Genomic DNA, 26,853 nt, shown 5'->3' with positions numbered 1-26,853 from the left:
TTTTTAGGCAAACCAGAGTTTATTGGTGGAATAACAAGCATACGCATGTAACAAGGAGATGTGTCAATGTACACATTTGGATTGGAATCCTGATATAATTTCAGAAACAAAAAACTTAACAGAAGTCTTGAACATTGAACTAACATTTCATCTCACCAAACATTAAGCATTTTTCTTATCCTCCTAGATACAATTGAAAATATATGCTCTATATTCATATTCTGACAATTCAATAGAATGTCTTTACTTTGGGATTGCTATCCGATATCTTAAATATGTACAATATTAATTCGTACAGGTTATGGTATTGAATCATTGATATTACAGGCATTGGCTAAATGTGTTGCATAAAAATATATATAATGTACTCAAATTAAATAATTTAAGTTTAGGTGGGTCTGGAGAACAGAGTAAAACAGTTACATAATAAAAAGAAAAAAATGAAATAAATATTGCACAACAATTGTTTTACAAACATTTGCTTAAAGGAACATTTAAGAATTCGGTGCATGTGACAAATAAAATTAGATTTTATTTGAGTTATTTTGGTGTTTGTTTCATTAGTCCAATTTAATTGATGACATGCAACATATCAACAATGGACAAATTAAACAAATACAATTATAGTTTTGGGGTGGAGTTTTCCTTTAAGTAATACAACTTTCATCCTTTTTAGGTTGACAATACATACAAGCTAATATTTTGAAATTCAAGGTAGTCAACTACTCATCTGCACAACATTTTACAGACACAGTAAAACATTTCATATAATTTTTTTACCTGAAACAAAAAAATGACTAACATGGTCATTTTCAAAATGACAGTTGCAGTAAAGACTTTGGAATTCCACGGCACTACATTTTTAAAATTTAAGGGTTACAAATTACAATTGTTGCTCTAATACGTAAATTTGTTATATGTGAATTCCCCTTTCAAAAAAATAACACAGTAGTTAAAACATATTGCTGTGACTACAAAGTCTCCTAAATGAGGAAAAAAATAAAATGTCAAAATTGAAATGACAAAATGTGCATAACAGGTGACTTGTTTAGCTAGAAAGCAACAAATAGAAACAGACTTTGGCATTCAGGTGAACATAGGGCTAATAATGCACTGGAACTAAGGGGCCTAGCCCGAAGCATGAAAAACAGCCCCCCAACCATTATTCCTCCACCACCAAACTTAGGCAGGGAGCTTTCTGCTGGTAGCCGCCAAACCCAGATCTGTTCGTCACACTGCCAGATGGTGAAGTGTGATTCATGACTCCAGAGAATGCGTTTCCACTGCTCCAGAGTCCAATGGCGGCGAGCTTAACACCACTCTAGCCGACGCTCTTCAGTATGGGCCATTCTACTGCCAATATTTGTCTATGGAGATTGCATGGCTGTGTGCTCCATTTTATACACCTGTCAGCAACGGGTGTGGCAGAAATAGCCGAATCCACAAATTTTAAGGGGTGTCCACATACTTTTGGCCACGTAGTGTATTTCTTCCTTTCTGGATTACCATTTTGATATGGGTACTTACAGAGTACAGGTGTTAAGACTATGAAATGATTGAAGCTGTAACGCTCACTGATGAAATGTAACAGATGGGGAGGCAGGAGTGGCATTTGCATTACGTACATGTGCAATGTCATACCTTACAATACTTAGCCTTTGGGTACAGTTTATCAACTGTACATAGATTAGAAGCAGCATGCGACAAGTGAGAGGTACTGTTCATATACCACATACACATCTATTAGGTGTGCCTATTAGCACAGCCCACTAGGAACAAAATGACTAGTGGTATGGGTACTACAATGGAGAAGAGGCATTTTCACGAGTAAACCTTGTCTGGGGGCTGCATGGCATCTCACCTCATTGCGATTTTGTCTCATGGAACGGCACAGACTGTCCTGGTGTATACCTTAGGCTACTTATTTTAGATAAATGGAAAATCCTCATATGACAAAACCAGATATGCAGATTCTGGTTTACAAATTCTACTCCTGCATATTAATCCACGTAACCCACCTTGGCACACCAAATGAAAAAACCCAGACAAGCAATAGTCTGAAGTACATTTTGGTTTCACAGTTAGGAAAAACATTAATAGAACATAAGCAGGATAGTACAACAATACGACCGATGCATCTGTATAGAGATGAAAAGCCCAACTAGATTGATCGGCGAATCAAGTTGTTCTTAACAGGCTCCAGAAACTCCTCGACGAGAGTATCTGTTACTTTCTTAAGTTCCTCCTCAAGACTTGAGATGTCACTGAAAGCCAAAATAAAAACAATTTTAAAATGCAAAACATTTTTACAATGCTAGCTCGTCTATGGCTTGGCTTTACCTTAATTGCCCAAATGTGCAGCCATTCGTCTTACACTATAGCTTAAACCAGGTCCAACACACTTTTTCCTACCATCTCTGCCACTAAAATACTGAGACTATACTGGTGCTTTTGGAACTATTCCGTAACACTGTAGCTAGCCCTAGCTGGTCCTCCAGTGTGTCATTGCTAGTAGAAGACGCCGTTACACTCAACACAAACCTTTTTCCGGGTGGTGCACAGAATTCTGTGTAGAACTTAATCTTTGGCTCTGTGCCACTGGTCCTTAGTGTGGCCACGATCCCATTCTGCAGAGTGAAGGTGATCATTTGGCTGCTCTTTGTCATAGGTAGCACCTGAGAGAGGATGATGAGTTTTTACCTATACCTCTCATTATGAACCATTCAATTTGAAGCACACTAATGTATGAAATAAAATTAAAATAAACCACATTACACTGTTACGAGAATTATTATGTTCTCAATGTTCAAAACCCAATTCAATTAAACTACTGTCTGCAAGCACACTAATGTATGGAAAAAAACAACAACAACAACATTACACTTACGCAAAGTTTGTCAGGTTGACTACTATCATATCCCGTAGTCACATCTCTCACGTCCACAATGCTGTGTCCACCCGAGGATCTGGGGTAAGTGTTCTCGCCCTCAAAGTTCCGAAGACGTGTGAATATTCTCTTGACAGTAGGGGGGTCGTGGCAGATGACATATGACGTTGTGGAAATGTGATAACCGTAACTGAAGGATAACAACAGTAAAGGATATTAGCATTTGACTTGAGAAGAGAGAGACAATGGATATTTATGGTAAATCAATAAAGTGAAGCTGAAATAAAAACGGCCAACTTCATGGTGCAAAAACACCACAAACCTTTATGTATCAGAAACCACACTAAAAGTATGTGGACACCTGCTCGTTGAACATCTCATTCCAAAATCATGGGTATTCATATGGAGTTGGTCTTCCCTTTGCTGCTGTAACAGCCTCCATTCTTCTGGGAAGGCTTTCCACGAAATGTTGGAATATTGCTACGGGGACGTGCTTCCATTCAGCCACAAGATCCTTAGTGAGGTCGGGCACTGATATGTTGGTCGATTTGGCCTGGCTCGCAGTCAGCTTCCAATTTATCCCAAATGGGTTTAATGGGGTTGAGGTCAGGGCTCTGTGCAGGCCAGTCAAGTTCTTACACAGCGATCTCAACAAACAATTTCTGTATGGACCTTGCTTTGCGCACGGGGGCATTGTCATGCTGAAACAGAAAAGGGTCTTGCCGAAACTGTTGCCACAAAGTTGGAAGCACAGAATCATCTGGAATGTCATTGTATGCTTAAGCGTTAAGATTTCCCTAGCCCGAACTATGAAAAACAGCCCCAGACCATTATTCCTCCACCAAACTTTACAGGCACTATGCATTTGAGCAGGCAGCATTCTCCTGGCATCCGCCAAACACAGATTAGTCCGTCGTACTGACAGATGGTGAAGTGTGATTCATCACTGCAGAGAACAAGTTTCCACTGCTCTGGAGTCCAATGGCGGCGAGCTTTACACCACTCCAGCCTGCGCTTGGCATTGCGCATGGTGACCTTAGGCTTGTGTGCGGCTGCTCGGCCATGGAAACCCATTTAATGATGCTCCCGACAAACAGTTATTGTGTCTGATGTTGCTTTCAGAAGCAGTTTGGACCTCGGTAGTGAGTGTTGCAACAAAGGACTGACCATTTTTATGTCCTGCGCTATTCAGCACTCAGTGGTCCCGTTCTGTGAGCTTGTGTGGCCTACCACTTCGCGGTTTAACCGTTCTTGCTCCTATATGTTTCCACTTTACAATAACAGCACTTACAGTTGACCGGGGCAGCTTTAGCAGGGCAGAAAGTTGACAAGCTTATGACGGTGCCATGTTGAAAGTCACTGAGCTCTTCAGTAAAGCTATTCAACAGCTAATGTTTGTCTATGTAGATTGCATAGCTGTATACTCGATTTTGTGTGGCTGAAATAGCCAAAAATAGCCAATAGCCGAAATAGCCAAAACCACTTATTTGAAGGGCTGTCCACATACTTTTGTATATATAGTGTATATATTTCTATGGTAGTTAGTGTTGTTGCGATACCAGAATTTTACCAGATTAGGTATTATGATACTAGACAGCAAAATGATACCACGGCAAAAAATGAAAGCAGGGAGAACAACTGTGAAAAGGTCAGTCCTCATTTCCCCAGAAATAAACCCAATAACATATTGGATTATCCATATTAAAATCAGGTTGGTGTGCTATTAGCAATAAGCATTATCATCTGTAGCCCAACTGATAATAAATAGGCTGAAGCATGGGGTTTCCCAAATCCATACCCCATTGGGCTAATCATTAGCTAGATTCCAAACTCTAAACATGATGATGTTACTAGTTAGCAACATAATGAGGACTTTAATGTCTCCCAAAAAATTGCATAAACAGTGAATATAATGTAGTGCCTACCAGTTACAATTGACCCTTTGTTACATTTAGCCCTGGTCAACCCTATGCAGTCAGTTTGAATTGCAGAGCACAAACTGCTGATATACTCTTTCAAAACAGTGCAGTTTGCACTGAAATTAGGTAGCGATGGAAGTGTTTTCCAGCAATTGCATTGAGAAATGTTGTGCATTGACTGCTTAAAAGAATGCATGGTTCTCTGCCTTTTGCACTTGCAACTTAAATGCGCCACGAGAGGAATTTCTCGCATTAGAACGCACAACAAGCCGACTAGGTAGATAGTTAACCTATTCTACTATGGGGTGCCTGATTTTACTGTTTGTTACCCATTTTGTTGGCAGAAGCCCTAATGTATATATGTGTGTACGTACATATACCCCATAGTACGTACCCCATAGTTTATGTACGTACACACACACACACACACACACACACACACACACACACACACACACACACACACACACAGTTGAAGTCGAAGTGTACATACACTTAGGTTGGAGTCATTAAAACTCGTTTTTCAACCACTCCACAAATTCTTAACAAACTATAATTTTGGCAAGTCGGTTAGGACATCTACTTTGTGCATGACACAAGTAATTTTTCCAGCAATTGTTTACAGGCAGATTATTTCACTTACTTCATTCACTGTATCACAATTCCAGTGGGTCAGAAGTTTACATACACTAAATTGACTGTGCCTTTAAACAGCTTGGAAAATTCCAGAAAATTATGTCATGGCTTTAGAAGCTTCTGATAGGCTAATTGACATCATTTGAGTCAATTGGAAGTGTACCTGTGTATATATTTCAAGGCCTACCTTCAAACTCAGTGCCTCTTTGCGTGACATCATGGGAAAATCAAAAATAAATCAGCCAAGACCTCAGGAAAATACATTTAGACCTCCACTAGTCTGGTTCATCCTTGGGAGCAATTTCCAAAAGCTTGAAGGTACCACGTTCATCTGTACAAACAATATTACGCAAGTATAAACACCATGGGACCACACAGCCGCCATACCGCTCAGGAAGGAGACCCGTTCAGTATCTAGAGATGAACGTACTTTGGTGAGAAAAGTGCAAATCAATCCCAGAATAACAACAAAAGACCTTGTGAAGATGCTGGAGGAAACAGGTACAAAAGTATCTATATCCACAGTAAAACAAGTCCTATATTGATATAACCTGAAAGGCCGCTCTGTAAGGAAGCCACTGCTCCAAAACCACCATAAAAAAGACTACGGTTTGCAACTGCACATGGGAACAAAGATTTAACCTTTTGGAGAAATGTCCTCTGGTCTGATGAAACAAAAATAGAACTGTTTGGCCATAATGACCATAGTTATGTTTGGAGGAAAAAGGGGGAGGCTTGCAAGCAGAAGAACACCATCCCAAATGTGAAGCACGGGGGTGGCAGCATCATGTTGTGGAGGTGCTTTGCTGCAGGAGGGACTGGTGCACTTCACATAATAGATGACATCATGAGAAATGAAAATTATGTGGATATATTAAAGCAACATCTCAAGACATCAGTCAGGACGTTAAAGCTTGGTCGCAGATGGGTCTTCCAAATGGACACCAAGCATACTTCCAAAGTTGTGGCAAAATGGCTTAAGGACAACAGAGTCAAGGTATTGGAGTGGCCATCAAAAGGCCCTGACCCCAATCCTATAGAACATTTTGTGGGTAGAACTGAAAAAGCGTGTGTGAGCAAGAAGCACTTAAAAACCTGACTCAGTTACACCAACTCTGTCAGGCGGAATGGGCAAAAATTCACCCAACTTATTGTGGGAAGCTACCCGAAACGTTTGACCCAAGTTTAACTTTATTGTTTAAGGCAACGCTACCAAATACTAATTGTGTGTATGTAAACTTATGACCCACTGTGAATGTGATGAAATAAATAAAAGCTGAAATGAATCACTCTACACTATTATTCTGACATTTCACATTCTTAAAATAAAGTGGTGATCCTAGCTGACCTAAGACAGATAATTTTTAATAGGATTAAATGTCAGGAATTGTGAAAAACTGAGTTTAAATGTATTTGGCTAAGGTGTATGTAAACTCCCGACTTCAACTGCACACACACACGCAAGAAAAAGAATGTGAACCCTTTGGAATTACCTGAATTTCTGCATAAATTGGTCATAGATGAAGATCAGATCCAATTTTAAGTCACAACAATAGACAAACACAGTCTGCTTAAGCTAATCAAATTTTATTTGTCACATACACATGGTTAGCAGATGTTAATGCGAGTGTAGCGAAATGCTTGTGCTTCCAGTTCCGACAATGCAGTAATAACCAACAAGTAATCTAACTAACAATTCCAAAACTACTGTCTTATACACAAGTGTAAGGGGATAAAGAATATGTACATAAAGATATGAATGAGTAATGGTGCAGAGCAGCATAGGCAAGATACAGTAGATGGTATCGAGTACAGTATATACATATGAGATGAGTATGTAAACAAAGTGGCATAGTTAAAGTGGCTAGTGATGCATGTATTACATAAGGATGCAGTAGATGATAGAGTACAGTATATACATATACATATGAGATGAATAATATAGGGTATGTAAACATTATATTAGGTAGCATTGTTTAAAGTGGCTAGTGATATATTTTACATCCTTTCCCATCAATTCCCATTATTGAAGTGGCTGGAGTTGAGTCAGTGTGTTGGCAGCAGCCACTCAATGTTAGTGGTTGCTGTTTAACAGTCTGATGGCCTTGAGATCTTTCATTTTTTGACTGTTTTTCAGTCTCTCGGTCCCAGCTTTGATGCACCTGTACTGACCTCGCCTTCTGGATGATAGCGGGGTGAACAGGCAGTGGCTCGGGTGGGTGTTGTCCTTGATGATCTTTATGGCCTTCCTGTAACAACGGGTGGTGTAGGTGTCCTGGAGGGCAGGTAGTTTGCCCCCGGTGATACGTTGTGCAGACCTCACTACCCTCTGGAGAGCCTTACGGTTGTGGGCGGAGCAGTTGCCGTACCAGGCGGTGATACAGCCCGCCAGGATGCTCTCGATTGTGCATCTGTAGAAGTTTGTGAGTGCTTTTGGTGACAAGCCGAATTTCTTCAGCCTCCTGAGGTTGAAGAGGCGCTGCTGCGCCTTCTTCACGATGCTGTCTGTGTGAGTGGACCAATTCAGTTTGTCTGTGATGTGTATGCCGAGGAACTTAAAACTTACTACCCTCTCCACTACTGTTCCATCGATGTGGATAGGGGGGTGTTCCCTCTGCTGTTTCCTGAAGTCCACAATCATCTCCTTAGTTTTGTTGACGTTGAGTGTGAGGTTATTGTCCTGACACCACACTCCGAGGGCCCTCACCTCCTCCCTGTAGGCCCTCGTCATTGTTGGTAATCAAGCCTACCACTGTTGTGTCGTCTGCAAACTTGATGATTGAGTTGGAGGCGTGCGTTGCCACGCAGTCGTGGGTGAACAGGGAGTACAGGAGAGGGCTCAGAACGCACCCTTGTGGGGCCCCAGTGTTGAGGATCAGCGGGGTGGAGGAGATGTTGTTGCCTACCCTCACCACCTGGGGGCGGCCCGTCAGGAAGTCCAGTACCCAGTTGCACAGGGCGGGGTCGAGACCCAGGGTCTCGAGCTTGATGACGAGCTCGGAGGGTACTATGGTGTTAAATGCCGAGCTGTAGTCGATGAACAGCATTCTCACATAGGTATTCCTCTTGTCCAGATGGGTTAGGGCAGTGTGCAGTGTGGTTGAGATTGCGTCATCTGTGGACCTATTTGGGCGGTAAGCAAATTGAAGTGGGTCTAGGGTGTCAGGTAGGGTGGAGGTGATATGGTCCTTGACTAGTCTCTCAAAGCACTTCATGACGACGGAAGTGAGTGCTACGGGGCGGTAGTCGTTTAGCTCAGTTACCTTAGCTTTCTTGGGAACAGGAACAATGGTGGCCCTCTTGAAGCATGTGGGAACAGCAGACTGGTATAGGGATTGATTGAATATGTCTGTAAACACACCAGCCAGCTGGTCTGCGCATGCCCTGAGGGCGCAGCTGGGGATGCCGTCTGGGCCTGCAGCCTTGCGAGGGTTAACACGTTTAAATATTTTACTCACCTCGGCTGCAGTGAAGGAGAGACCGCATGTTTCCGTTGCAGGCCGTGTCAGTGGCACTGTGTTGTCCTCAAAGCGGGCAAAAAAGTTATTTAGTCTGCCTGGGAGCAAGACATCCTGGTCCGTGACTGAGCTGGGTTTACAATTAATTATTACAATTACACGTTTTCATGTCTTTATTGAACACACTGTGTAAACATTCACAGTGTAGGGTGGGAACTCTGGATTTAATAACTGGTTTACCATCCTTTGGCAGCAATAACCTCAACCATCAGACCTGCACAATGGTCCGGAGGAATTTTGGACCATTCATCTTTACTGTTTCAGTTCAGCAATAATCTTAGGATGTCTGGTATGAACCGCTCTCAAGGTCATGCCACAGCTTCTCAATCGGATTGAGGTCAGGACTGACTGGGCCACTCCAGAAGGCGTATTTTCTTCTGTTGAAGCTATTCTGTTCTTGATTTACTTCTGGGTTTTGGGTCGTTGTCCTGTTGCATCACCCACCTTATGTTGAGCTTCAAATGGCGGACAAATAGCTTAACATTGTCCTGCAAAATGTCTTGATAAACTTGGTAATTCATTTTTTCCGTTGATGATAGCAAGCCATCTCGGCCCTGAGGCAGCCCCAAACCATGATGCTCCCTCCACCATACTTTACAGTTGGGATGAGGTTTTGATGTTGGTATGCTGTGCCTTTTTTATCCACACATAGTGTTGTGGGTTCCTTCCAAACAACTCAACTTCTGTCCACAGAATATTTTGCCAGAAGTGCTGTGGAACATCCAGGTGCTCTTATGCGAACTTCAGACATGCAGCAATGTTTTCTTTGGGCAGCAGTGGTTTCTTCTGTAGTGTCCCCTAATGTTGAATGTTTTATGTATTGTAGAGTCATCAACAGAGATGTTAGCATGTTCCAGAGATTTCTGTAAGTCTTTAGCTGACATTCTAGGATTCTTCTTAACCTCATTGAGCATTTTGTAGTCATCTTTGCAGGACGGCCCCTCCTAGGGAGAGTAGCAACAGTGCCGAACTTTCTCCATTTATAGACAACTTGTCTTACTTTGGACTGATGAACATCAAGGCTTTTAGAGATACTTTTGTAACCTTTACCAGCTTTATGCAAGTCAACAATTTGTAATCGTAGGCCTTCTGAGATCTCTTTTGTTTGAGGCATGGGTCACATCAGGCAATGCTTCTTGTGAATAGCAAACTCAAATTTTGTGAGTGTTTTTTACAGGGCAGGGCAGCTCTAACCAACATCTCCAATCGCATCTCATTGATTTGACTACAGGTTAGCGGACTTCTGACTCCAATTAGCTTTTGGAAAAGTGATTAGCCTAGGGGTTCACAAACTTCTTCCAACCTAAACTGTGAATGTTGAAATGATGTATTCAATATAGACAAGAAAAATACAACAATTTGTGTGTTATTAGTTGAAGCACACTGTGTTTCTCTGTTGTGACTATGATGAAGATCAAATCAAATTTTATGACTAATTTACGCAGAAGTCCAGGTAATTCTTGCCACTGTGTGTGTTATATATATATATCTCCCAACTTATCCTGCGCTCCTAACTTCTCAAAAGTGGCTTGCGCTGGGTTAGCTTACTCAGCGTTGCATGTGCAAGATCAAGTAGCTTATCCTACTACTGTCCCATTGAGAAAATTTGCAGAAATTACTAGACAGACATGATCCGCTCAGTCAGTGTACATTGCGAGACACATTTGATAGAAGTAATGAAAGTAACAAAAATTCTACTATCGAACCATTTTTCATGTATCAAAAAAGTACCCAAAGTTTTGGTATTCCATTTAACACTAAGTTACATAGTCAGGTAGTCGGTTATAGTATCACAGTTGTGACAATGTGTACCTACTACCTAGTTATTCCAGTGAACTAACTACCATGTAGATACAGCGATTTTAGGGCACTTAACGTAAAGTGATACCAAATAAACTCAGTAAACCAGAACATGGGGTATAGGAGAAAACTGGAATGACACCTACGTTTCAAAGATGTTCTCTAGCTGCTGATGAAGGGTCAGGTTCTTGTTGTAAAGATAAGAGGCCATCTCAGCCACAACCACAGCTGCACTCACTCCATCCTTATCTGGGACCATGCTGCCGCACAGGAATCCTGAAACACACCAGACAAAACAAAAAGACATTTCAGGGCATATTTATCAAATACTAGTCCAATGGTCACTGCAGCTCTCCCTCCTTTAGCAACCTGTCTGTACCTCGGGTAAACATTGTACTGATCAACCCATTTGGTACAACTGCAAATTGAAACATTTTCACATCATATTCTCAATTAAATTGAACTGTTTTCTATAATATGCATTAAAGATACCTTGACATGTAACAAATAGGCAAATTGGTTGATCAACTCAAAACCATTTGATAAAGCCTTATATTATGTTCAGGATTGATCATTAATTGTTTGCAATAGTGGATACCACCACCATGACTTTATATTCAAAGTTTCAACCTGCTTTCACCATAAACGACAAAGCAAATGTTGTAAGAACTGAAAGAGATTTGTTAACCTATAGACTCCTCAAAGGCGAAGATCACTTCATTCCCCGTTTTTGCCAACTCGTGTATTTTCTTTCCGATCCATTTGAAACCAGGCAATGTTTCCTGAAACAGAGTGAACAGGGGTGAATTCTTAGGGCACAATGTAGAAAAATGTAAACAAGTGTTTATTGGACAAATTCAGGTAGGTCCCACTACATTTCCACCTGTTTGTTTCGGTCACAGATTCTACATCATATTGACCAGACTAGAGGTCGACCGATTAATCGGAATGGCCGATTAATTAGTGCCAATTTCAAGTTTTCATAACAATCGGAAATCGGTATTTTTGGGCACCGATTTAAAAAAATAATAATAATTTAAAAAAATGTTTTTTTATTTACCTTTATTAAACTAGGCAAGTCAGTTAAGAACACATTCTTATTTTCAATGACGGCCTAGGAACGGTGCCTTGTCCTGGGGCAGAACCACAGATTTTCACCTTGTCATCAACGCAATAACGACGCAATAACGACCTGCCTCTCTCTCGTTGCACTCCACAAGGAGACTGCCTGTTACGCAAATGCAGTAAGCCAAGGTAAGTTGCTAGCTAGCATTAAACTTCTCTAATAAAAAACAATCATAATCACAAGTTAACTACACATGGTTGATGATATTACTAGATATTATCTAGCGTGTCCTGCGTTGCATATAATCTGACTGAGCATACAAGCATCTGACTGAGCGGTGGTAGGCAGAAGCAGGAGCGTAAACATTCATTCAAACAGCACTTTTGTGTGTTTTGCCAGAAGCTCTTCGTTGTGCGTGAAGCGTTGCGCTGTTTATGACTTCAAGCCTATCAACTCCCGAGATGAGGCTGGTGTAACCGAAGTAAAATGGCTAGCTAGTTAGCGCGCGCTAATTGTCGTTGTGTTGCTGGTTTGAGCCCAGGGAGGAGCGAGGAGAGGGACGGAAGCTATACTGTTACACTGGCAAAACTAAAGTGCCTATAAGAACATCCAATAGTCAAAGGTTAATGAAATAAAAATGGTATAGAGGGAAATAGTCCTATAATAACTACAACCTAAAACTTCTTACCTGGGAATATTGAAGACTCATGTTAAAAGGAACCACCAGCTTTCATATGTTCTCATGTTCTGAGTAAGGAACTGAAATGTTAGCTTTCTTACATAGCACATATTGCACTTTGACTTTCTTCTCCAAAACTTTGTTTTTTCATTATTTAAACCAAACTGAACATGTTTCATTATTTACTTGAGGCTAAATTGATTTTAATGATGTATTATATTAAGTTAAAATAAGTGTTCATTCAGTATTGTTGTAATTGTCATTATTACACACAAAAAATAAAATTGGCCGATTAATCGGTATCGGCTTTTTTGGTCCTCCAAGAATCGGTATCGCCGTTGAAAAATCATAATCAGTCGACCTCTAGACCAGACACTGAATTAAAATACATTTCTTAAAAAATGTAGTCAGCAGCCGGGAGGCAAGATCAGGTGGGACCATTCAAGCCAACCAGAGGGCAGGTACACGTCTGAACAACAGGCACAACTTCGATAGAAGATGTTTTTTTAATCAAAGTTGACGGGATGTCACATGTCCTTAATTATATCAGTACACTCGTAACAACGGAAGCATTACGAAACTTCTATTCGATTAAATAAGCCTCACATAGCAAGTAAGCCGTTACAATGACCTCCATACAAAAACGCCTCGCTTGGTGAGCGGAAAAAACCCCACACAAAACGCCACCTGCTGGAGACAGATTTTGAGTCCAGTTATCCCTCTGCAACCGTTTGGTTTCAGAGGTGAGGTTTTTGAGCACCTGGCAGAGGGCTCTCATGCTACTATCGTGACTGCAGGCAACGCAACCTGATTAATTAAGTCTGAAAGCTAAGGGTGTATATTGCTCGACCTCCAACCATGCTTTATTCACCTGGAGGAGGAAAACTTACGTACTTCAAAATGGAAGCCCTCTATCCGTGCAAAGGCCTTGAGGATCTTGGAGGAGACGGTGGTGGCCAGCATGTACATCCTCTCCCTATCAGCCGGGTCTGGGTGAGTCTCCTTCCAATTGAACAGCATCCACCAGCCCAGCAGAGCTGCAAGTTCATTACCGGTGAAAACTTTCCATCGGCACCTAGACAGAACATGACGACAAAGCTAAGGTCAAGAGTTGTCATCTCAAAAACCTCACCTCTGAAACCAAACAACCAGAGCCCAGAGTTCTCACTAGCAGATCACATGGTCAGGAAAAGCTCTTGGCCTTTGAACAAAATAACATTAGATCTGTGCATATCAGTAATAGCTTGTGGTCCAGTAATTAGTATTATAATTATATTTTAAGAGAATAGGCTACATTTGTATCAGGTAGTTTTACCTGTCAGATTGCTCTGCAACAGCCAACCGATCTGCATCTGGATCAGTTGCCATGACAATCGTGGCATTCTCTCTCTCAGCAAGGCGAAGGGAGAGCTCCTACAACACCAAAATATTTAAAAAACAATCATGGAGGATGCACAAGCCGCTTTATATTCACGGGAGTGAGATGCACACCAATTTGTAGAAAAAAATACAGTACTTTTATGCTACAGAGACACGAACGAGGCTGCCGCATTAACACTTCCTTCACGTGCTGCTCTCATGGCCCGAGTAGTAGGCTGCATTGACTACAATTCACACAGCGAGAATTGTGCATCTAGTGTAGCAACTCTGTTACACAGATAGCACTGAAAAGTTAGGTGAATTGATTGAATATTTCCTCACCAAAACAGACTCTCCTTCCTCTGGATTTGGACAGCTAACAGTGGAGAAGTTTGGATCAGGATCTTTCTGTTCTGGCACAGGGATAGGAGGGGGGAACCCAAATGCCCGGAAAGCCTGCTGGACGTAGTCATGCCCTACTCCGTGAAAGGACGAGTGCACGAACTTCAACGGGGACTTGGTGTTGAGTTCTCTGAGAAACAAGCAAGTAAAAACATGTATACACGTGTTTTTTATTCAACAAATACAAATTGTGTTTGCTGCAAAATTCAGTGTGGACACTGAGAAAATTTAATTTTTCTGACTCAGAATTCAAACAATTCAACAAATTGAATAAGGAAAGGTGATCAGGGGTAATTAAAAGAAACATCTGTGATAACTACAACACGTTCACAGCCAGTGTGAGGGTGTTTGCCAACTCCCTGCTTCATAATAAATGTGTTTGACGACTCCCAATTACATCCTAAATCATAATTTTCTGAATTAATTTTATTTTACCTTTATTTAACCAGGTAGGCAAGTTGAGAACAAGTTCTCATTTACAATTGCGACCTGGCCAAGATAAAGCAAAGCAGTTTGACACATACAACAACACAGAGTTACACATGGAAAGTCTATATACAATGTGAGCAAGTGAGGTGAGATAAGGGAGGCAAAGGCAAAAAAGGCCATGGTGGTGAAGTAAATACAATATAGCAAGTAAAACACTGGAATGGTTGATTTGCAGTGGAAGAATGTGCAAAGTAGAGATAGAAATAATGGGGTGCAAAGGAGCTAAATAAATAAATACAGTAGGGAAAGTTGTTTGGGCTAAATTATAGATGGGCTATGTACAGGTGAAGTAATCTGTGAGCTGCTCTGACAGCTGGTGCTTAAAGCTAGTGAGAGAGATAATTGTTTCCAGTTTCAGAGATTTTTGTAGTTCGTTCCAGTCATTGGCAGCAGAGAACTGCAAGGAGAGGCGGCCAAAGGAAGAATTGGTTTTGGGGGTGACCAGAGAGATATACCTGATGGAGCGCGTGCTACAGGTGGGTGCTGCTATGGTGACCAGCGAGCTGAGATAAGGGGGGACTTTACCTAGTATCCAATTGACCGAATATCCAATTCTTAAAGGCAGCACACGCCACTGTGAATAAATCAGCATTAACTACTTTTGATCACTTTCTAAAGTACAGACTCCTAGCACTGTGAATTGGTACCTGTGGAAACAAACAGAGCTGAGGTCCTCCATATACTTTTTGGATATCTCCCTCAGTGGATCGCTCCTCAGTGGACTGTTGTCTGCCAAACTCTCGTTCCAGGACTCGCTCCATGGCTCTAAGCTCTCTTCAATGCACTTCAGGATTTCCTTGTCATTAGGAGAAGAGATCTGAGCTCCATTGTGCCAGTAAACCTTCAAAAGAAAAGCAAGACACTGTACCAAATGCTAATGCACAGCTTAATATCTTAACATTGTATGGCATACCTAATTCATCCTCCCCTTAGGACAGGGTTTCCCAAACTCGGTCCTGGGGACCCCCCTGGGTGCACGTTTAGTTTTTTTGCCCTACCACTACACAGCTGATCCAAATAATCAACTCATCATCAAGCTTTGATTATTTGAATCAACTGTGTAGTGCTATGGAAACAAACTAAAAGTGCACCCAGGTGGGGCCCCAAAGACAGAGTTTGTTAACCCGCCTTAGGATATCATTAGCTAGTAATAAAACAAATGTTTTCTTTTCTTGTATGATAAATAGCATACAGTCCCCTACAAAATGCAGTGTTAAAAGCTTTTAGTTCAACAAGGATTCTAGATGCTGTACGCTTCATGCCTTGACTCAAGTGACCCTGGTAAGATGAAAAGCAGAAGTCTGATACCTTGTATCCATTGTCCTCTTTAGGGTTGTGAGAGGCAGTGACCATCACACCAGCTGCAGCGCCCAGCCTTTTTACAGCATATGGCTAGGAAAGATCACAAAACAGTAAGGCCTTGGGAACTAAATTAATGTAATTCTTAGCCTATTCTGAAAGCGCTGAGACTTTGACTTTACCAGCTGTATAGCCATATAAGTACGTCCAGAGGTTTTTCCTGAAGACACAATCTGGCCATTAAAAACCATTATAACTAAGGCATAGACTTCTTCCTGGTCTGGTCAGGTCACATGGCCAGGTAAATCAACTGGCCCTTCGTATATGACATCAACAGTATATAGGAAACAAATTGGTAAGCAACCAAGAAACAAGTGATTTATCCAAGGAGGGATAAAGTGGCCAGGCTTTAATTTGAATGAAATTGTTCAATTCAATATATTTGATCTTACCACAAAGGGAGTTGGGACATATGTGGAGAAAAGAAACACAGGAATATCTTTACAAAGCATCACAGCTGCAGTCAACCGGGCAAGTCTGTGGAATAAAAAAGAGAACATAATTTCTTTAGAAGAATAATACTAAATATTCCATTGTCATTTTCATTTTTTTGTTGTTGCTTTACTGTGTGCTGTATGTAGTTTGAGGAGTTAGCGAGGTAACTTTGGTCAACTCTGAGATCAACTTGGGATAACCCGTACCACAAAAGTGGCTCACCTTTTAGATAGGTCAATTTCAATGACAATTAATCCTTCAGAACTAACCTGCACCCCGGGCAGACTAACTCAGGGCTAACTCCATTCATCCCGAATGAAGTGTCTGACCCGCGAGTTTGAGGACCAATGAAATCAGATTCCCTCCCTCTCCCAAAGATTGCGTCATCATCCCCTTCAATTGAGGAAGATGACTGATTAAATATTTTGATAATCAAATGTTTTTTTGTGTTCAAAAATAGTCGTGTTAAAATACCTATCTCATTACACGTTTAGTAATGACAGAATGCATTTGAAACTTCACGCACAGTAAAACTTGTATGACTTAATAAAATTATTGTATCGATAATAGTGGGAAAAAGGTGCTTGTGCATTGAAAAGCACACCAAAGATGGCATTATGATAAGTAATAAAATAAATATGGCACTTCAATATGCCTATTTCACACCATAGCCTGCTGAATTTGCAAGATAACTTTGCTTTCGGCACAAATGAAAATGTGGTAATGACTCACCCATGGATTGATGTTTCAGCATTGTCCAAATGAAAAGTTTGGTGTTCCACTAGCCACGTGCGATATGCATGCACAGTTACAAACCTGCTAGAGTTAGCGGCAGATGGACGAGCCATATCCACCGTCATAGTGCAGATGAAGCCTGATTGTCACACCCTGACCATAGTTTGCTTTGTATTTTCTCTCATCCTTCTAGACCTATCGGCTGCCTTCGACACTGTGAACCATCAGATCCTCCTCTCCACCCTCTCCGAGTTGGGCATCTCCGGTGCGGCCCACGCTTGGATTGCGTCCTACCTGACAGGTCGCTCCTACCAGGTGGCGTGGCGAGAATCTGTCTCCTCGCCACGCGCTCTCACCACTGGTGTCCCCCAGGGCTCTGTTCTAGGCCCTCTCCTATTCTCGCTATACACCAAGTCACTTGGCTCTGTCATAACCTCACATGGTCTCTCCTATCATTGCTATGCAGACGACACACAATTAATCTTCTCCTTTCCCCTTCTGATGACCAGGTGGCGAATCGCATCTCTGCATGTCTGGCAGACATATCAGTGTGGATGACGGATCACCACCTCGAGCTGAACCTCGGCAAGACGGAGCTGCTCTTCCTCCCGGGGAAGGACTGCCCGTTCCATGATCTCGCCATCACGGTTGACAACTCCATTGTTTCCTCCTCCCAGAGCGCTAAGAACCTTGGCGTGATCCTGGACAACGCCCTGTCGTTCTCAACTAACATCAAGGCGGTGGCCCGTTCCTGTAGGTTCATGCTCTACAACATCCGCAGAGTACGACCCTGCCTCACACAGGAAGCGGCGCAGGTCCTAATCCAGGCACTTGTCATCTCCCGTCTGGATTACTGCAACTCGTTGTTGGCTGGGCTCCCTGCCTGTGCCATTAAACCCCTACAACTCATCCAGAACGCCGCAGCCCGTCTGGTGTTCAACCTTCCCAAGTTCTCTCACGTCACCCCGCTCCTCCGCTCTCTCCACTGGCTTCCAGTTGAAGCTCGCATCCGCTACAAGACCATGGTGCTTGCCTACGGAGCTGTGAGGGGAACGGCACCGCAGTACCTCCAGGCTCTGATCAGGCCCTACACCCAAACAAGGGCACTGCGTTCATCCACCTCTGGCCTGCTCGCCTCCCTACCACTGAGGAAGTACAGTTCCCGCTCAGCCCAGTCAAAACTGTTCGCTGCTCTGGCCCCCCAATGGTGGAACAAACTCCCTCACGACGCCAGGACAGCGGAGTCAATCACCACCTTCCGGAGACACCTGAAACCCCACCTCTTCAAGGAATACCTAGGATAGGATAAAGCAATCCTTCTCACCCCCCCCCCTTAAATGATTTAGATGCACTATTGTAAAGTGGCTGTTCCACTGATGTCAGAAGGTGAATTCACCAATTTGTAAGTCGCTCTGGATAAGAGCGTCTGCTAAATGACTTAAATGTAAATGTATTTTTCTATGTTTTGTTTGGTCAGGGTGTGATCTGAGTGGGCATTCTATGTTGTGTCTAGTTTGTCTGTTTCTGTGTTTGGCCTGATATGGTTCTCAATCAGAGGATGGTGTTAGTCATTGTCTCTGATTGGGAACCATATTTAGGTAGCCTGTTTGGTGTTGGGTTTTGTGGGTGATTGTTCCTGTCTCTGTGTTTGCACCAGATAGGGCTGTTTTGGTTTTTCACATTTCTTGTTTTGTTAGTCTATTCATGTATAGTTTCTTTATTGAAGAACCATGAATAATAACCACGCTGCGTTTTGGTTCGCCTCTCCTTCGACTCAAGAAAACCGTTACACTGATCTGTAATGTGAAGGTAACTGAAGCTGGTTATCTTAAGAAAACCCTGAGCAGATCTAGCTTCAATCGTAGTAGTTGGACGGCAATAATATTTTTTCATGGAGAATTGACGAATTTTAATTTTAGATATTTATTTTTATAGTCATAGCAGCAAGCAATGGTTGAGTACTGCACTAGTGTTGTGGTCACTGATATGTGTGTGAACAAAGCCAAAGAGTTCAAGTTGCTTTAGGTCACTCATTCTAGAGTAGTCATATTTTAGTAAAGCAGCTGCACTATTGTTCCGTTTCATTCATAATGCTCTTGACATTGAAACATGTTAACCTATTATATAGTTACCACCTCTCTAACCTCTAGGCTACCTGCCGCGCCAAACTCTCTATTCTAAAACTCTAGTTTGCGGTTCCCCGTGTGTCAACTGGGAAATAGCCGACAACACAACATCTATTTACTATTGTTATTTCTTCTCTAGAAATTTGTGCAGTTAACAGTAGGCCAAGAATGCAATAAATGTTCTCCCTCAGCCCATCTGTATTCACAACTATTTTGCCATCACACAACTTCAGGAAGGAATGTGACCTCCTAATACACTTTATCACACTTAACACACTGCACTGTCGACAGAGCAACCCAAAGCCACAATCATCATTACATTAGGAGATATTAGATAACTAAAAGGCCCACTGATATTTACAGCCAGTTTTTATCCATTTACATTAAATCAGACTATCTAATATGTAGCCAGTTATACATGTTTGCAAGTGGTGGTATGATCTGCAGAGGAGAAAGGAGGAGGTATAGTACCGTTCACTGGTGCAACCACTGGCCTCCTGCGCTCGCGTGTCGTATCCAACCACTATGCCACGGCTACCGAAGTCGGGGAAAGACCTGGCCAGGTATTTGTACATACCCTGCAGTGAGGAGGAGTGGGAAAAGAATGGAACGATGAGGCCATGTCTATAGCTCTTTTAAATTCTTATTTTCTATTAACCTTCATGTTTTCACTTTGAAAAGAAGGTAAGGGAAACTCTGGTAGGTAGGTGGGTTGTTAGACTGTGTGCTGTGCTCCATGAGAGTCAGTTTGTTATGATACCAGAATTTTGACTTCGATACCGATACCAGGTTTGGTATCACTATACTCGATAACATCACGATACTCAAATGATATCCCAGCAAAAAAAAAAAAAATGTATATTAGCCAAAGTCACAGAATGGCACTTGATCCAGACAGATACTTCCCTACTGCTCTGGTCAATCGTTGGGCATCTCATTTTTCAGAGACAGCCATTTATGCATTAATGAATCAATTATACAATGATAAAATCAATATGACTTTGTTTTTACCAATAATTTATTTGAATGATAAATCTCTTGATAAACTGGGTAAATCAATTTTTAGCCTAGGCTTATTAACAATACTGGTGAATGCGTATTCAATAGGATTGTGTGCATGCACTGAGTTATTGAGCTTGTTCTGGCTGATTTCATGGGGCTAAAGAGAACAAACAATCTATTTCCCTTCCATTTGGGCCTTATTTTGCTGTACTGATCAACAACATTTGCATAAAAGCACTTGCTGTCTCTAACAAGTAATGACATCATTCATGAGGCAAGATGGATGCAACCAGCCCTACTCACAACACACACACACACACACACACACACATACAAACACACACACACACACAAACACAGTTTGCTCAGGCAAATAGATCATCTTTGACTGAATTGGTGAATGAAATGTTTTTAGTGGCAAACAGCTTGGAACACATATTTTGCATTATAGCACAATCACAAACAAAGTAGTAGGGTTTTGAATTGATGTTAGCTTCAGCTGTAAGCTAACAAGGAAAGTTAGCCTACAAAGCTGGAAGCTACTGGTATCTTCTTGCACTGTAAAGTGTTCTAGCCTGTATGGGCATTGTTTCGTGAACAATTGACAGTTTTAACATTTCTACCTGCAGTGTCACATTATTCAAGTGTGTTAACTTCTGTGCAGCATGAGTGGGAAGCTAAAATTATGCAGCCCAAACTCCCAGTTCAGGTAAGCAATGAGTAACGCTATAGAAGACCTTGGGTGCGCTGATCAGTGAGACAGATTTAACAGAACTACTGAAACTAACAAAAATTCTAGGACTGAACCGTTTTCATGTTCTAGTATTGAAAAAGTACCAATGTTTCGGTATACCTTGCAACATTACTGCTGCTGAAAAAACTCAGAGGGGAAACACTGTACATACTGTTGAAGTCAGAAGTTTACATACACTTAGGTTGGAGTCATTAAAACTAGTTGTTTTCAACCACTCCACAAATGTTTTGTGAACAAAATATAGTTTTGGCAAGTCGGTTAGGACATCTACTTTGTGCATGACACAAGTAATTTTTCAACAATTGTTTACAGACAGATTATTTCACTGATAATTCACTGTATCACAATTCCAGTGGGTCAGAAGTTTAAATACACTAAGTTTACTGTGCCTTTAAATAGCTTGGGAAATTCCAGAAAATGATGTCATGGCTTTAGAAACTTCTGATAGGCTAATTGACATCATTTGAGTCAATTGGAAGTGTACCTGTGTATATATTTCAAGGCCTACCTTCAAACTCAGTGCCTCTTTGCTTGACATCATGGGAAAATCAAAACAAATCAGCCAAGACCTCCAAAAGTCTGGTTCAGCCTTGAGAGCAATTTCCAAACGCCTGAAGGTACCACGTTCATCTGTTCAAACAATAGTACGCAAGTATAAACACCATGGGACCACGTAGCCGTCATACCGCTCAGGAAGAAGACGAGTTCTGTCTCCTAGAGATGAACGCACTTTGGTGCGAAAAGTGCAAATCAATCCCAGAACAGCAAAGGAACCTGTGAAGATGCTGGAGGAAAGAGGTACAAAAGTATCAATATCCACAGTAAAACGAGTCCTATATCAACAGAACCTGAAAGGCCGCTCTGCAAGGAAGAAGCCACTGCTCCAAAACCGCAAGAAAAAAGCCAGACTACGGTTTGCAACTGCACATGGGGACAAAGATCATACTTTTCGGAGAAATGTCCTCTGATCTAATGAAACAAAAATAGGACTGTTTGGCCATAATGACCATCGTTATGTTTGGAGGAAAAAGGGGAAGGCTTGCAAGCTGAAGATCACCATCCCAACTGTGAAGCACAGGGGTGGCAGCATCATGTTGTGGGGGTGCTTTGCTGCAGGAGGGACTGGTGCACTTCACAAAATACATGGCATCATGAGGCAGGAAAATGATGTGGATATATTGAAGCATCATCTCAAGACATAAGCCAGAAAGTTCAAGCGTGGTCACAATTGGATCTTCCAATGGACACTGACCCCAAGCATACTTCCTAAGTTATGGAAAAATTAAGGACAACAAAGTCAAGCTATTGGAGTGGCCATCACAAATCCCTGACCTCAATCCTGTAGAACACTTTGTGGGCAGAACTGAAAAAGCATGTGTGAGCAAGGAGGCCTACAAACCTGACTCAGTTACACCAGCTCTGTCAGGAGGAATGGGATATAATTCACCCAACTTATTGTGGGAAGCTTGTGGAAGGCTACCCGAAACGTTTGACCCAAGTTAAACAATTTAAAAGGCAATGCTACCAAATACTAATTGAGTGTATGTAAACTTCTGACCCACTGAGAATGTGATGAAAGAAATCAAATCTGAAATAAAACATTTGCTCTACTATTATTCTGACATTTCACATTCTTAAAAAATAAAGTGGTGATCCTAACTGATCCAAGACAGGGAATTTTTACTAGGATTAAATGTCAGGGATTGTGAAAAACTGAGTTTAAATGTAGTTGGCTATGTAAACTTCCGACTTCAACACACCGAGCGTTAAAAAAACCCCATTAGGAACACCTGCTCTTTCCATGACAGACTGACCAGGTGAAAGCTATGATCCATTATTGATTTCACCTGTAAAATCCTCTTCAAAATCAGTGTAGATTTAGGGGATGAGACAGTTTAAAGAAGCATTTTTAAGCCTTGAGACATGGATTGTGTCGGGTTTGCCATTCTCAGAGGGTGAATGGGCAAGACAAAATATTTAAGTGCCTTTGAAAGGGATATGGTAGTAGGTGCCAGGTGCACCCGTTTGTGTCCAAAACAGCAACGCTGCTGGGTTTTTCACGCTCAATAGCTTCCCATGTGTATCAATAATGATCCAACACCCAAAGGACATCCAGCCAACTTGACAACTGTGGGAAGCAACATGGGCCAGCATCCCTGTGGAACGCTTTCAACACCTTGTATTGAAAGCTTCAATGAATTGAGGCTGTTCTGAGGGCAAAAGGGGGTGCAACTGAATATTAGGAAGGTGTCCTTAATTAATGTTGTTGTTTTTTACACTTGATGTATATACGGTACCAAACATTAATATTGTTTTCGCCCCTTTCGCCCTCAGAACAGCCTCAATTTGTAATTGTCTATTCACCCTCTGAATGGCATACATACATACAAACTCCATACCTTAAAGCTTAAAAATCCTTCTTTAACCTGTCTCCTCCCCTTATCTACACTGACTGAAGTGGATTTAACACGTGACATCAATAAAGGATCATAGAATTCACCTGGTCAGTCTGTCGTGGAAAGAGCAAGTGTTTTTAATGTTTGTATACTCCGTGTATATACTACAACAGCCCAATGCCTTTGACACTGCTTAAATGTAATATTGTATTCTACATTCATATTTTTTCAATTTAATTTAATTACATAGGCCTATGCATTTTACAATTCAGCTTTTTGCCCCAAATGTGTACAATTCAATATAAACCTTAACTATATATATATATATATATATCTAAAAACTACTGGGAGGTAGAGACTCTACCACCATATTTCAATGCTAAAGTCATTGATCTCATTAATGGTTAAACTTAAAATTGCTGATACCAAAATATAGAAACCACTGTTACGCCTAACACGTTTATTTTAAAACATTAATATAGTGGTTTTACAATAACCTGTGATTGATATATTATGCCAACAGCATTGTACTTAATTAAAAGGTAAAATCATCAATATGACATCACACACAGCGGGGTGCCTACTTGCTTACAGACAACTGCAACAACAACCTTCAAATCTGTCAGGGCTGCCACTATTGGCTGTTTCCATAAAGATGGAAAAGAGAGAACACCCATTTTTGCAAGGGCCAGATTGGATTGTGCTGAGCCGCGTAGCACCGGTCCATGGCCCGTGACGTGAATGGGCAAAAGCGGTGAGGGAGGAGCGCCCTTCTCAAATCAAACCATAATCTGTGCCGCTTGGTCATGTTGTCAACAAGGCAGCATGGTGCATCGTCCAGAAACATACAACATATCTTTTCCATAAAATATATATTTGAATTTTCAAACTAGTTTTCATTGGGAAGGCAGATAAAGCATTTTCATCAAAAGCAATCACTTTTGCATGTGAAAAACACAATGGTAGTTATTACTCCACGTGCTAATTACGTCACTTTCGTTTTGAGAAAACTTTGCTGTGGGCTTTGAACGGGGCACCCTGCTCATGCCCAGTAGGCAGCCCAGTTCAAAAAGGAATAGAATCAACTTTCACCCAGTGCAAAACACACCTACCCAAGGTTAATTGAATCTCCTCAAAGCGCCATTGTGGGCTATCTCCATTTTAAAAGTACATTTCTACTTGGTAGTCTTCTACTTAAATGAGGTTATTGGCAGTTAATAAACAAATTGAAAAGGTGCATAGTATTGTGCTGGAGTGTATGTATAGTCTGACAGGGTATAAACCCAAGGTTGATGATTTACTGCCACTGAAGAACTGAGCCAATGTTGTTGTTGTTGAGATCTGTAAACAGGAAGTTGTTCCACTGTACACAATGATGTCATATAGCTGAGTGAGTCTATACCTTTAACATAACCTGTGCCAGAATAGTTTGCTCATAGAAGGAAACTATTATTAACCTGTGTGGACTGGATGATGGTCAGATCATTAATGAGGGCAAAGCCTGCACCCATGGCTGCCCTCAGCCCTGCCGTCCCAAACGCCATCCTGGAGCAGAGCCTACGCCTCAGCTCCTCAACTTGCCCATCCAGCAAAAGGGCCTCTATCTGAGCTCTGGTCTGTGGATTCTGAATGGGAAAGAACATCCCAAAAATATATTAGCTTCAAATTCAACACTCACTTACTGACATCATTACTCAACACAGTTGCACACCACTTAATTTAAAACTGCTTGCAGATTGAGTCAAATATACACAATACCAACTGCTTCAGCATTATGGTTGAGCTACACTGGAACTGAACAAAAAGAGAATCTTGCTGTTGCTAAAAGTAGCCTAATCTTGTCTGTTCAATTAGCATTTAAATATCCTCAGAATATAAGAATATCTTCTTAAATCTAAACAGACATAGATCTGGGCCCTTACAGCTCCTTAATGGATCTGACAGTCCAAGTAAGGTTATGAAGTCTGACATTTAGAGAGTGGGGGTCAGCCATATCCATTGCTTTTACGGCCTTTCTAAACTAGGGCTCCAGTGCAAGTGTTGGGGGTGGAGTAGAGGCTACATGAGCCGGGCTCTGTACTTTGCGATTAGTAATAAGAAAAATTGTTAAAATTGTTGCTTGGATACTAGACTTATTTGTGCTAATATTCCACACCTTGTCATATGCCAAACTGTTTGGCATAATGACAAGGAGTGGAATGTTAGCACAAACATATCTGGCACCAGGATAGGTCTTGCCCCCCATAACATGTTTTACATTTTAGTCATTTAGCAATCATGCAGAGCGACTTAGGGTTAGGTGCCTTTCTCAAAGGCACAGACAGATTTTTCACCTAGTCGGCATGGGAATTTGAACCAGCAACCAAACAGATACTGGCCCAACGCTCTTAACCGCTAGGCCACCTGCCACTATTAAAGACACACATTTCAGAAGACCACCGATCTGAAGGACAAGGCATTTGCACCTGACATACCAGGCAATTGACAACCCAAGCCAGTAAGTTACATCGTCAATAAAGTGTTCGTTAACTATGATGATGACACTGACAGTTGACTCACTGACCTTATCCCACGTTATCCATTGGTAAATAGCCTTATCAAGTCGCACGTCCCCAGTTGCATGGCAATTTAGGTCCAGGTCTCCGTTGTTCTCCATAGTAAGATATTGTGCAGCAAAACATCAAGCTAGCTAACTACGTAGCTAACGTTAACCAACGTTAGTTTACAAAACTAGCAAACTCACAAGCTAGCAATAGGCCAGGCAGGACATAACGTCCCTAACTATCGTATCGGTCTTGACGTTGTCTGTGTGTGAGTGTTTGCTTTGGCTACCGAAACTCAGCAAACAGATATAGCTAGCTAACAGAAGATAAGAAAATAAATGTATTTTCTAACAAACCGTTATGACGCTAGCTCGCTAACGTTAGCTGGACGCGCAGAGTGGTGTTGTTGAGCGATCGAGCTAGCTAGCTACTAGTAGTAGTACCATGTTATCATCCGCAGTGGACATCTGGATGGCGTGATCACACTTGAAAACAGCACGCTAGCTAGTTATAACTAGTTATCAAGCGTAGCAACATACTGACCCATCCTTACCAGGCTTGTCATATCTTGGCACTCAAGTTGTCTTTATTATGTTAAACTAGTTCGTAGACTGAGGTTGGGACTAGTTACCACAGCCACCAAGTCCAAATTGGATATGTCGTAAAAAGTCATCAAAATATATATATATATATATATTTGGTCTTAATTTGTGGTTAGGGTTTGGCATAAGGTTAGCAGTGAGGTTAT

The 26,853-nt window shown here is 41.5% G+C and overlaps 1 protein-coding gene across 3 annotated transcripts; it reads right to left on the bottom strand.

The window, feature by feature from the left end:
• pgm2l1 (phosphoglucomutase 2-like 1) lies at positions 1-26,853 on the bottom strand. Of its 3 annotated transcripts, none has more exons than XM_064974114.1 (14): positions 26,126-26,853; positions 25,020-25,187; positions 19,882-19,988; positions 16,507-16,591; positions 16,064-16,147; positions 15,403-15,596; positions 14,207-14,396; positions 13,821-13,918; positions 13,400-13,580; positions 11,449-11,542; positions 10,907-11,036; positions 2,888-3,077; positions 2,542-2,675; positions 1-2,264 (listed from the first exon to the last, which is right to left on the bottom strand). In XM_064974114.1, the coding sequence occupies exons 1-14, from the start codon at positions 26,216-26,218 to the stop codon at positions 2,162-2,164; spliced, it is 1,851 nt and encodes a 616-aa protein (XP_064830186.1). In that variant the 5' UTR covers positions 26,219-26,853; the 3' UTR covers positions 1-2,161. The 3 variants fall into 3 exon arrangements, with proteins under 3 accessions (XP_064830186.1, XP_064830187.1, XP_064830189.1); XM_064974115.1 differs by having other exon boundaries at positions 26,659-26,853; XM_064974117.1 differs by having other exon boundaries at positions 26,649-26,852.

This window comes from Oncorhynchus masou, chromosome 9 (assembly GCF_036934945.1).
Source record: "Oncorhynchus masou masou isolate Uvic2021 chromosome 9, UVic_Omas_1.1, whole genome shotgun sequence".
Classification (NCBI taxonomy): domain Eukaryota; kingdom Metazoa; phylum Chordata; class Actinopteri; order Salmoniformes; family Salmonidae; genus Oncorhynchus; species Oncorhynchus masou.
Note: the sequence above shows the minus strand (reverse complement) of the source record. Positions and strands in the feature narration are given on the sequence as shown.